Consider the following 13672-nt stretch of genomic DNA (forward strand, 5'->3'; position numbering starts at 1 on the left):
AGAGAAAGAAAGAAAGAAAGAAAGAAAGAAAGAAAGAAAGAAAGAAAGAAAGAAAGAAAGAAAGAAAGAAAGTGCTAACCTTTAAGAAGTAAAACTTCTATTCTCTCCAAGAAAATTGTTCATGTTTGAGAAGTATGGTGTTAAACAAGACACAATACTTAACCAACAGCATTTTTTAAACATGCATTTCTTTTTGTTCAACAAAGCCCAGTTCAACTGGATGACTTTGACGCCTACATCAAGGATATGGCCAAAGATTCTGACTACAAATTTTCTCTCCAATTTGAGGTGAGTGAATAAAGTAGTTTCCGCCTCCTGTGGCAGATAGGGCATAGGAATTGGCAGGTTCATATCGGCATCATTTTCCTGCTTACTGGGCAGTGCTTGTGTTGTGGTTGCATAATGAGCAGTATGACAATTGGGCTCAGGGGTGTCTAATCTGCTGGTACAGAGATAGGCTGTCAACCCTTAGTTAGGTCAGGGCCTGGGTGGCACAAATGAAGGAAAAGGAGATGCAGATACTGGGGTGAACAAACATGGTTATAGGAGAAGCCATCGCTGAAAACCAAGGTGATCAAGAGTGCAGGAGAAAGCAAGCTGAGGACGGAGATCTAAAACAGGAATTTTACTTTCCAGGGATTTTTAGTGTGTTTTTCATGCCACTTAGGCCACAGCAAGGGTGGATGAAATGGACCCCTTTATCTTCTCGGCATGTAAGAGTCTGAGGTAGGGCTCTTATAGCTATAGGACTCTTGGCATTCTACTTAATATTTCTTGGTGAAGTTTTGTCTTCTTTTCTTAGAGAAATTGGGGAAAGAGAGTTACACATGGTTTGTGTATAAGAGAATCATTGGCAACACTTGCCTTTTCTGAAGCACACATATTTGTTTGAGTCCAAGACCATGTGTCAGAGTAGATGGTGATGGGTAAGTCTAGGATCTCAGCAGTGTGAGGACCAAAACTGGTCCTTAGATTTTCATCCTACATGTTTCACCGTACATAACAGAGTCTGGATGGCCTCACATTCTTCAGGTTTCTACACAGTGGTCCATTCTTCCAGGAAACCAGGGAAAAGGGAAAGATAAAGTGTTTTTTTTTTCTAAATAGTGTAGTTTTTTTAAAACGCCTCAAAGGTGCTCTTTTCTGTGAAAAACTAGGTTGTAGAATGTAACTGCTTTCTCCTCATTATTCATATTTATTTCTCCTTTCTGCCCATCAGCCAAAGGACAACTTTGGTCTGTAAGAAACAGCAGGAATCCTCATGTGGAAATTCTATCAGGGAACTTAAGCATGAGAAGAAATTATACCTATCAAATACAAAACCCCTAACGACTACCTGTGTCATGAAAAATTCCGCATAGAGCCTTGCTCAGTTATCCATTGCAGGCAGGTGCCTAAGAAATCATAGATGCTACACCAAATGTTTTATCTCAGAGAAGAAAAATTAGATTTGGATTGGAGATCTATGGTGAAGACAGCCTTTCAGAAAAGTATATCAATGAAAGGAGGAAAATAAGCCAAAACTCAGAAAAAAATAAGTATCTAGATAATTCTGATGATGGTGATGAAAATTATGATGTTGGTACACATTCGGCCTCACTTAAGCCACAGCCTCCTAATCCTATAAGATTATGTGACCTTGGTGGCACAACTAGACCACGGCCCTGGCTGGGAGGATTAGGAGTACTTCCTAGTTTATGCCATCAAACCCCACTGTAGCTATTTCTGTGCTTCTGAATTGCATCATTATAAAAAAAAATTAGTGAGTTATTTTCTGGTAAAAAAAAAATAAAAATGACATATGTCATATAATCTAAGGAAAGGATGATTGGCTAAACTAGGAGGAGGGTAGGGAAGCAGCTTAGTCACAAGAATGACTGGACCCAGGGCGATGACCCTTGCAGAAACCTCCTCTTTTTATATCTCATTTCTGCTTCTTTCTCTGTCTTGGCCTCACTTTCTTTCATTGCAAACCAACTTCTTTCTCAAAGTGGAAAACATGACCACCATCAATCGCAGAGTATCACATCCTATAGTTGCCCCAGTTTCCAAAAGGAACTATTGACTCTCATTCTTTTTTCATAGTTTGAAAAAAATCACAGGGGAGAGTTCTGATTGGCTGGGCCGGGCCATGACATCCACTCAAACCAACCATAGCCAGAGAGAGCAGAATCATATAAGAACAGGACAGCTCTTACTGGAAGCACATGGTTATATCAAAGAAAAAGAGCATTATTTTCAAAGACAACACTGGGAGAACCAAGCAATAAGTGATTAGATCCCAGATGCTTCAAAAATGCAAAAAGTAGAGTCATAAATTTTATGTGCTAAATGATCAGTTCATAATATGCTGAGAACTTTTATACATTTGATGTATAAATGAACACACCTAGGCTTATTTCATAGAATTTATAAAGGAGGTAGAAATGTACACTAGGAATCCAAAAACCTGGGTCCTCACTACCATTTTGTTACTAATTAATATTGGGGGGAAAAATCACAATTTCTCATCACCTCAGTTTGTTCATCTATACTATGGTAGGTTGAAATAAATCAGTGGTTTGCAACTGGGCCAATACCAGGCAGCTCCCTAAGAGGGGTTTGGAGATGTGTGGGAGTGTTTTGGGTTGTCATAATAACTTGGGAATAAGCTACTAGTGGTATTTGATGGGTACAGGGACAGGGATGTTAAGTGTTCTGCAATAAGTGGGACAGTCCCACACAACAAAGAATTGTCCTAAGCCAGCAGTATTCCATTGAGAACCAGTGGACTAACTATGGCACAAGGATACATCCAAGCTTTATAGCTTATGTGTGTTAGTCAGGATTCTCCAGAGAAATAGAATCAATAATAAATGATAGATAGATGATAGATAACTGGATTTAAAGAGAGATGTAGAGATTTATTCTAAGGAACTGGGTCACATGACTGTAGGAGATGGCAAGTCTGAAATCTGCAGGGCAGGCTGGGGACCCAGGTAAGAGTTGATGTTGCCGCTCAAGTCCGAAGGCAGTCTGGAAGCAGAATGCCTTCCTCTTCAGAGGACCTCAGTCTTTTCTCTTAAAGCTTCAACTGACTGGATGAGGCCCACCCACATTATGGAGGGTAATCTGCTTTCTCAAAATCTACTGATTTAAAAATGTTAATTGCATCTAAAAAAAAATCTCCATGTAGGGCCGGCCGAGTGGCGCGTTGGTTAAGAGCTGGCTTGGGATGCCAGAGGGCCCCGGTTCGGATCCCACATATGAGAGCCAGTGACACTGCCCTCTACAGCTAAGATGCTGAACAACAGCTCAACCTGGAGCTGGGCTGCCGTGAGTCGCCGGCGACGGCGTAGGCTGCAGCCCCTGTGGCAGTGGGTTGCCATGGGCTACCGTGTGTAGCCAGCAGCCGCCATGAGCGGCCATCCAGAAGCCAGCGACTGATCTGCCTCGCCCGGGAAGAGCGCAATGATGGTGCCAACTTGGGCCAGTGAAGCAACATCCTCCACAACTAGACTGAAGAACAAAAGGAGAGCAACTTGTCTGTTCCCCATCCCCCAATTCCCCAATAAAAATCTTAAAAAAAAAAAAATCTCCATGTAACATCGAGACTTGATGTTTGACCAAGCGACTTGGCACTATCGCCTAGCCAAGTTGACACATAAAGTTAACCATCACGCCATGACTTGAAGAAGTGTTTAGTATTTTTAATTTATGAAGTTTTTTCTCATATATCTTTGTTCTTAGAACATTATTGGTCATATATGATTTGCGAACCATTGATTTAGTTCAACCTACCATTGTATGTAATTTATTTGGTGCCAAGTCCTGATTTTGCACCTTTGTTCTGTTAAGAAAATACAAATTACTCTCCGGAAGCCTGCTTTATTGAAATCACAAGCTCAGATTGTTTGTTTAGGGCTAACATTTGCTCCAGCAGTGACCCACTAGTCTGACTCATTTCCTTTTTCATTTGACAGGTTCCCAGATATTGCCAATTCCCAACCTTACCCACCCCCACATCCTCAGATTCAGTGTCAGGGTATCCTCATCTATTTTTAAAGATGCATTGTGCATCTTTGATACCTGATTTCAGGGTGTATGTCAGATCTTTCACATGGCAGCCCTCAAATTTTCTTGAAATTGATCATTAATTGAGGCTTAAGGAAAAAAATATGTTTCTTGCTCTAATGGGACTCCAAGAGAATGTTAGTTAAGATGGCTGAATCAGCTGGTCTAGCTAAATTCAGATGAATTGTTATTTGTTCTGTTTATATTAATGCTTAATACCTACATTCATTTTGATTCTGACATTGAAATATCACACTCATATTGAGAAATTACATCATTGATAAGTATTATGCAAATTGAAACTAATATCTGTATTTACATATATTACCAATATAACTGTAACTCATACATGAAACTATAAAAGTGGCTAATTTGCATTTACTGAATAAATTCCTCTTTCACTCTGCATCTGACTTTGAATCTACTAGAAAAACTGATTATCCTTTCAACAAAAATATGCATCTTTTCTTAAGGAAGTTTGGGACCCAGGGATTAGAGTCTATAATATTCCTCATTTCTTATGTTTCATGTGGAAAAGGTTTTGAAAAGCCAGATTTTACAGCTTGAAATTTGAGAGCCCATGAGACATGCTCATTCTGCCATTAATTTCTGTGCTTTGTGTTTGATTGGGAAGCTGGTGAAAACCCTCATCATCTTTGTTCAGAAATATGTATGCAAAGATAAAAACAATACTATATTACTTTCCACACAGCTCACAAGAGATGACCTCTGATTTCTGGTAATAGCTCGCATTTGTAGCTGTTTTTACTTGTATTTCAGTCTAGTTCACTAAAGACCTACCTGCTGTCCTTGTTGAAATAAGTTATCTAGAGCCCTCTCCCACAGTTCTCACACCAGGGGTCTTACATTATTCCCAGGCCTGAGTTTTCTTTCCTCTTATTTCTAATTTCCTAGGTTTAGTCTCTGTTTCCAAATGCCTGTACTAGTAATTGGTTCAGTGATTGGAGTGTTGCCCCTGAACCTCATCCTAGAGCTATTCCTAGACTTTCTTGGGGTTGACTTTCTTCTTAGCCATCTTTCATCACCTGCCCAAGACTGCCATCACTATTGCACCCCATTCTTCCATTATAGTACTTGTTAGGCTTGAATTGTGTCCCCCTAAAAGTATGTCGAATCCCTAACCACTCGGTACCTCAGAATGTGACCTTAGATGGAAATTAGGTCATTTGCAGATGTAATTAGTTAAGATAAAGTCATACTGAAGTAGAGTGGACTCTTAATTCAATATGGCTGGTGTCCTTATGAAAGACAGCCATGTGAAGATAAAGAGGCAAACAGGGAGACTGCCATGTGATGACAAAGGAAGAGATTGGAGAGACACAGCTACAAGTGAAGGAATACCAAAAATTGCCAACAAACCAGCTGGAAAGAAACTAAAAATAAGCCAAGGAAGGAGTCCCGTATAGGTTACAAGGGTATATGTCCCTGCTGACACGCTGATCTCAGACTCCTAGCCTCGAGAGCTGTGAGACAATACATTTCTGTTGTTTTAAGCCACCCAGCTTATTCTACTTTGTTATGGCAGAATTGGAAACTAATACGGAACCTCACTAAACACCTTGTTATAAATCCTTTCTTCTCCCTTTGTATTTACCAGAAACATAACCGGACATTGCCTAATCCCATTGGACTTTTACTTGCCATAGATGCAACCTTCTTTGTCAACAGCACCGGCCACATGGTTTCTCCTCACTTGTTCTGTAGTCTAGTAATCTAGCTCGTCGGACTCTAACGTCCAACAATGTGAAAGCAAACATCAAGCACTTATCACTTCCTAACACTGAAGCCAGAATACAGCTGTGCTCTTCTCAGAAGATGATGGTACACTGAAGGTGTGCCCCCAAATGCATATGTTGAAGCCCCAGCTCCCCAGCATGAGGGTATTTGGAGACGGGGCCTTTGGGAGGCAATTATAGATGAGGTCACGAGAGTGGGGCCCTCGTGCTGGGATTAGTGCCCTTATACAAGGAGACATCAAAGAGCATGCTCTCTCCTTCCCATCCCCTCCACCAGGACAGAAAGCAGAGGTCATGGGAACATACAGCAAGATGGTGGCCATCTACAAGCCAAGGGACGCCTCGGAATGAAACCTACCTTGCCAGCACCTTGTTCTTGGACTTCTCAACCTCTACAACTATGAGATATAAATTTCTGTTGTTTAAGCCACCCGGCCTATGATATTTTGTTATGGCAGTCCTAGCAGTTTAATACAGTGCATATATTTGTGCTTTGCTTTTCAAGACATTCATGCTTCAAACACAGCCACATGACCTACACTGCCATTGGGCCTTGGTGGCTGTATTATTTTCCTAGGGCTGCCATAACAAATTTCCACAATCTTGGTGACTTTAACAACAGAGATTTATTCTCTCACAATGCTAGAGACCAGAAGTCCAAAATCAAAGTGTTAGCAGGGCCATGCTCCCTCCAAAGGCTCTAGCAAAGATTCCTTTTTTGCCTCTTTCAATTCTGGTGACTCCAGGCATTTTTTGGCTTGCATATCTCAGATCTACTCATATGCCTCCATCTTTATATGACCTCCCCCTCTTCTCTTTTATAGGAACACTTGTTATCAGATTTAGGGCCTACCTGGATAATACAAAATGATCGCATCTCATAACCCTTAACTTAATTACATCTTTTTCCAAATAAGGACACATTCACAGGTTTCTGAGGATTAGGATGTAGACATATCTTTTGGGGTACCACCATTCTTATGGATGACTACGTGGCCTAGAAAAACAACACGATGATAAATTATGTTAGAAACATAACTGGCAAAAGAAAATTTAAAAAATGATTTATGTTGGTTTCAGGCCATTCCCTCATGCTCTGACTTTCTGAAGATTTAAGCCTCTGGAGATTCTACATGGTTAGGAAGAAAATAACTGCAAAGCTACTGAACTGAAACTTTGTATTCGATTTCCCACTTAGTGACAGACTGGATTACAAAGGATTGCAAGGCATTTTGTGTATAGATGCAGTTCCTGCTTTGCTTGTAATTCTGCTTTGGCAATTTGCATTTACAGTGTTCAGCCAATTAAACCTCTCTTATCAATTTAGGGCTTTTACAGCAGGGAAGCAATGCACAATTAAAGTTCTATCAGCTAGTCAGTTTCCATATGTGCTCCAGCTCTCAGCCTCAATCTGTTTCCACTGTTTCTTTTTTTTTCCATATCTGAGGCCTTTTCCTGTGGCTTATCAGTCTGTCCTCAAAGCTGGGGACTTAGGGAGAGAGTTTTTGGTCCGTTAGTACAAATGGCAAAGGAAGGAGAAATTATGAAGCTACACAAAGCAAAACAAACAAGGAATCATAAAGAAGCATTTTACAACCGTTATCAAATGTTAAGTTTAAACACTCCATTTGATAGTCACTATCCACCAGTGAAGTATGGAGACGTGATTAGCCCTATCTTACAAATAATTAAACTGATGGTAATGAGACTTTAACTACTTTTCCAAGACCCTACAGCTTATAGGTGGCACACCAAAATAAGTCAGATGTTGTGACACACTCTCTATAAAGGCATTCTCTAAAGGATGTAGATTTCCAAAATATTTTAAGCAATTGAAGCATCATTTAAATATGCTTATAGTTGCCAAAAGGAACTAACCTAAAAATAACACTAATTTGGTTTAAATTGTTAAGACTAAGTTTTCATTTCTTATAAGACCAGTATAATCAGTCTTTGCAAACCCTTTAAAATGGAAAAACCAGGGCCGGCTGAGTGGTGTGATGGTTAAGAGCTGGCTTTGGACACCAGAGGACTCCGGTTCGGATCCCACATATGAGGGCCAGTGACACTGCCCTCTACAAAAAAATAAAAATAAACAAATAAATAAATAAATTAATGGAAAAATCAGTAATAAAGTAACAGTGACACGCTTCTGTTTAAAGGCATTTGGCAAGCAAAGGTTTTGCCTAAGATGGAAAAACTTCTAATTTCGTGAATTGAGGATCAAAGTTAGCGTAGTTTATCTTTACAATGGACTTCAATTTAGGCCAAAGAGCTTGAGATTTTGTGAGCTTGCAAAGTCAAGTGATGCAGAAGCAGAGGAAGAGAGCAATCTGAGCAATTTAGGTCGGCTCCTCCGTGTTGACTGCAGGCTTCCATCCCAATGCCATTAAGCATGCACACTGAGCTACCAAGGAACTTTTATGGGGAAGCAGCAGACATCCCAGGGACTAGATCTCTAAAGCATATGTTTTGCAAAGAGCACTTGAATCAAGACACAAAGGGCACAAAAGAGATACCACTCTTCAATCTCTCATAACACCTTCAAATATCTCCAACTCCCTTCAAAATTTTTTCAGGCTCTCAAAAAGTCTTCCCCCTGGGAGATAGTCCTTCAGCTTATGATTAAAGTAATAATGGGGAGGAATTATGAAGAGTAAAATTTGTTCGTAATATTTATATCCTATATGAGTAAGTAAAATTTATAAGTGTTTACTGCCTCACTTAATGGTCTTATAGAAAAGTGCATACTATACAGGTAATCCCACTTGTAGATGGTTATATACCCATATGCTGTTTACTATTTCCCTCAAATTTGTCCAGGAATTTAACTAAATCTGTTGCATTTGTACACTTTTTGTGCACTGTACAATTCCAGGGAACACCATTCATTCACATAAACTGCGTGTGAAAAATGCCCCCGGAGAAATCCACATGGCCTGACTTCAACCCCTTGTTTCCTATCAGACACATGGCAGAGCAGCTTAGAAACCCCCTTTTCCAGTAACATAACCTTGTTGAAGTATGATGATTGTCTGTTTATATAAAAATTTTCCTATCAGTGCATCTTCTGATAATAGGATTTGTAAGTGTACTGATTGCACACAAGCAGGCAGATATCTGGATGTTCTTTTAGTTTCACTGAAGGGTTTGCTTACCCACTGATTCATCCTTAGTTTTGAGGTTTCTTTGCATATATTTAGTGACTGTCAATCCTATGTCTCATTACATGGAAAATACTCCTCCCTTGCTCTTCACTCTCTCATCTACTACCTTTTCTAAGGCTCATTGACTGCAAGAGAAAGACCTACATTTCCTCACAGAATAGGAACTATTTATGCAAACTGCATAAACTTCAGTTACCCTATACCTCCCAAAATCTGAAATAAATTTTGTTACAAATTTTACACACCCTGAGTGTTATTACACTTAACAGTGTTATACACCTTCTCCAAATGATCACCAAGCTATCCAAGGTACTACTGTATTATGTTAGTCAGCTATGACTGCAATAATTCTATTTAAGAAACAACCTTAAAATCTCAGTGACTTACATTTATTTTTCTCACTTGTGGGTCTGTGGGGCAGCAGGGACAGTTCTGATCCATGGGTCAGGGTCATGGCTGCCCCATGCGTCTCCTCATTTAGGGACTCGCAGCTTCTCTGCTCATGTTCTTTTCATGGCAGATGGCAGAAGCACAAGAGGACAAACTAAACTAAACAAGCATATTTAAAATTTCTGATTGAACATGAGTTCTACCCAAGTTCATTGGCCAAAGCAAGTAGACAAGACTGGGGTGGAGAAGTACACCCGATCACAAAAGGAAGCTACTGCAACATCATACGGCAAGGGGCAGGGTGGGGTATGGGGGGGCGTGGCGGTGGTGGTGATAATTCTATTACAGGCAGAGTTAGAATAATCCAGTGTGAGTGATAATCCAATCCACACCATGCACAGAAATCTCAAATCTATTCTCTGTCATTTACAGGAGTTGAAATTGATTGGACTGGATATTCCCCACTTTGCTGCAGACCTACCACTGAACCGATGTAAAAATCGTTACACAAACATTCTACCATGTAAGATGGTCAATAGTGCCAATCTGATTCATGTCTTTCAAAGGTTGAAGGACTGTTATTGCAAATTAATCAACTTCACCAATCTCTGGCCAGACCCATTGTGGTCTGGATCCTCAAGGCTATCTCCGTGATTGCATTGATCATATTTGTTCTTTCATGCCATTAGATCTTATCGTATGTAGGAAGATATAATTATTATGCTTTTAAATGAATTTTATATGAAGAGGAAACAGTGACCATTTGGCCCATTGGATATCAAAAAGTCTTAACAAAATTAGGGATACGATAATTTGTGTCCTCATACAATATTTTCAGTTAATTCATTGACAACAAAAGGAGGCAAATGGGAAGGAGATGTAATGTGTTAAAATGCCTCCACTTTCTAACTTCTGGCAAGTTCTGTTGTTGCTTAGTATTTTGTAATAAAAGCAATATTCAAAGAAAAAGTAATATAGATTACTAACAGGACAATTAAAATATATTTTAATATAGATTTAACTTTCCTTTCTGCTACACTCTAGAGGAAGCTGAGAAAGAATGGAAAAGTAGAAAGAAGGAAACTGAAAAAGCTCTAGAAAGAGAACTTTTTCCTTAATAAGATTTCTTGAGAAAATACTAATGATAATTACTATTATCATTATAACACCTTACATTTGTGCACTTTTCAGAACTGAATTTTCTTATTCGAAGTCTATTTACAAAAAACCCACGTAACTCCATCTTCTCTTCCGTGTTTCCCAGAGGTAGTGAATTCTCTAGACGTCCCTACGTGAAATGAAAATCTGATATTTAGGCTGCATTCTGTAGCCTTCTGTACAATCTACTGGAATTTTAGTTTCTGTAACTATTTTGCACAATCTCCCCCCAAAACATGGAGATAATACTTCCAAGGACAGAAGAGCTAGTGGGAGAAAAAGTGACTGAGAGATATTTATATATTTGTTTAAGCAAGAAACTAAGATTGGGGTATGGGTAAAATATCTAGGTAAAGTAAACTTGATCTACCTACTCTATCACTGACAATTTTACTTGATATTGGGAAGAGAGGATCAAGGCAATTCTTCCTTCCACTCTGATTTTAATAATTTTTTTCTTACTCTTTACAGATGACTTTAGCCGAGTAAGATTAATCTCCATGAATGAAGATGAAGGAGCAGATTACATCAATGCCAACTACATTCCTGTAAGTAAAAAAGTAATAACAAAAATAAAAATAAAAATCAGACATCTAAATTCCAGCCCAGGCAGAGGAAGACCATTAGGGCTATAGGAATGTGTCAAACAGTCAAAAAGAGAGCCATTCTCCTACTAAAGAACCAGTTTCCATTATTCTATTTTAAAATAAAGAATGGGGGAAGGGGAAGAGAGCCTAGAGATCAGTTTTCACATGTCTTTGTAAAGGACTAGTGAAAGTGAAAGGAGATAATTATGTGAAAGATATAATTGGGTTTAAATATTTTCAGCAACTCAAAGGGTTTCACCTAAGCAACTGTGTTTTTAAAATACCAATAAAGATAGTGGTTGCTATCATTAAAAAAAAAAAAAGTGTGAGTGTGATTTTATAGGTTTTCCAAGAACCGTGCTTAAAATCACACAGACCTATACCGTCAGTTACTCTGCGGGCCTTTTCCATGAAAAAAGGAGAATACATTACACAAGTGTGTGCTCCTTTACCAGGTTTATCACCAGTAAATTTTCAGTTTGTTCTTATTTGTGTGGAATACCATTTGGTGTTGACAGTAGCTCCTTAGGTGAGAACTTTGTCACCTATCTTTCAGGGGTACAACTCACCCCAGGAGTATATCGCCACACAGGGGCCACTGCCTGAAACCAGAAATGACTTTTGGAAGATGGTCCTACAACAGAAGTCTCAGATTATAGTCATGCTCACTCAGTGCAATGAGAAAAGGAGGGTAAGTACCTAACGGGGCTGTCTTCCACTTAGCAAATCCCATACCAGACACTACCATGGATCGAGTGTGCACTGTACACCAGAAACTGTTCTCCTTGCTTCATTTTTCATCCTCACAATAATCATACACAGTTCTTCAGACGCAAGTACTTTTGTTTTCCTTCAGTGAGCGCAGACTTCATTTCTTCCCTCGCCTGTTTGTTTGCAAATGTTGTCTCCCTTTCACCCTAGGTGAAATGCGACCATTACTGGCCCTTCACAGAAGAACCCATAGCGTATGGAGACATCAATGTGGAAATGATCTCAGAGGAAGAGCAGGATGACTGGGCCTGTAGACATTTCCGGATCAACTATGTAAGTCATGAAGCACAAGTTCAGGTGCTGTTCTCATGCTGAGGTGACCCTCAGGTGTCAGGAGACCAACCCATCATCATATAAGATCATGAGTACTTCAGGCTTTGCAACACTGCTACCTTCAAGAGAAAACTTCCACTTTTAATGTATTTGTTTCCCATGTCATCGAGAATGGTGTGGATGAAATGGATGGCCAGAAAGGCCTGAGGAGAGGGGGAAAATGACTACACTGCTCCATCTCAGATTAGCCCAGGGCAATAAAAGACACAGTGAATCATTGCTCATCAGGCCTGACTGAGGAGGGACACGTTCTCGTTACTTACACTAACCTTTCAATGACAACAATGTGAAAGGCTGGAGATGATGAGAATAAAAAGTTGAATAATAGTGTTTTCTGGTAAGGTGTTTATACAGTAGCTACAAGCACCTGGTCCCAGAGTGCCCCTTTTCAGTCATAAACAGACAGAATCTAAATTTAAGGTCTGCCATAAACGTTAAATTTCTAAAAGAAGATTGTGTTGTGCTAATGAACACATTTTTCTATTTATTTCATTTTTCGTTTATATCTTTTTTTGATTCCCTCCATGTCGATATGTGGAAAACTTTAGAATACAACAAGATAAAATTACATAAATGAAGAAAGCAGGGTAAGGGAAATTTGGGAATGGCTAAATAAGATATAACAAAAGAGTTTTCTCATTTAACAAAAAGGAGAAAAATGACCATAACACACAATTTGTTGCTTTCAACTACTTGAAATTTAGCAGGAACTGAGTAAGAAATGGAGACAAAAAAACAACTGTAACTTGTTTGCTTCCTTGACGTATGTCTTGCTATTTTGCTATTCAGCTGACAGGGATCACCCTGATACTAAGACTGCAGCTGCAGAGACTAATGACAATTTAAGTGTTTCCTATTTTTGAACAATTTTGTATATTTTAGCTGGATACATTTTCAGATCAACTGTATTAGAATGTGCATACACACACACACACACACACACACACACACACACACATATAATCTCCTGCAATGTTCAACTCCTTGTGCTAAGCCTGCCATCAGCCTTTGAAAAGAGTGATTATTTTCATGAACATTTCTGGGCAACCAAAATGACTCCAGTATCAGTCACTGGTTAGCTGTGGCCTACCCTGAGCAGGAGAACACAACCTCTTAAGCAAGGCAGCTCCCCTGAGTGGATAACAACTCTGAGAAGGGCACAGCTATCTGCTGTTGGCAGCTGCTGGGAAAAGGGTGCACCAGCCTGGCAAAGGGGACCCAAGGGAGCACCAATGGTACCTTCCACAGTGTTTCCTTCATTGGCCAAAGCCGGTGCAATTGCTAAATAGTGGAGCCAGGAAGCAAATCCTAATTTTCTTAAGCTCTTATCTCCACACAGGCATGGATTCGCCTATTTATTTTACTATTTGAAGTTTTAGACAGTTAGTATTCTTTTTTTCAGGTTCTGCTTTGTGGCAGACATAATGCTCAGAGATGGAAAGGGAAGTATACAGAT

General features: G+C 39.5%; 1 protein-coding gene across 2 annotated transcripts in view; it reads left to right on the forward strand.

Moving 5' to 3' along the window:
* The window catches only part of PTPRO (protein tyrosine phosphatase receptor type O), an 87436-nt gene that overhangs the window by 59860 nt on the left and 13904 nt on the right, over window positions 1-13672 (forward strand). For both annotated transcript variants that reach the window (XM_019643254.1, XM_019643255.1), the window contains 5 exons: window positions 207-288; window positions 9800-9890; window positions 10997-11073; window positions 11669-11803; window positions 12034-12156. In XM_019643254.1, the coding sequence (XP_019498799.1) occupies window positions 207-288; window positions 9800-9890; window positions 10997-11073; window positions 11669-11803; window positions 12034-12156 (508 nt within the window). The remainder of the gene's footprint in view (window positions 1-206; window positions 289-9799; window positions 9891-10996; window positions 11074-11668; window positions 11804-12033; window positions 12157-13672) is intronic.

This window comes from Hipposideros armiger, unplaced genomic scaffold (genome assembly GCF_001890085.2).
Source record: "Hipposideros armiger isolate ML-2016 unplaced genomic scaffold, ASM189008v1 scaffold_76, whole genome shotgun sequence".
Taxonomy (NCBI): Eukaryota; Metazoa; Chordata; class Mammalia; order Chiroptera; family Hipposideridae; genus Hipposideros; species Hipposideros armiger.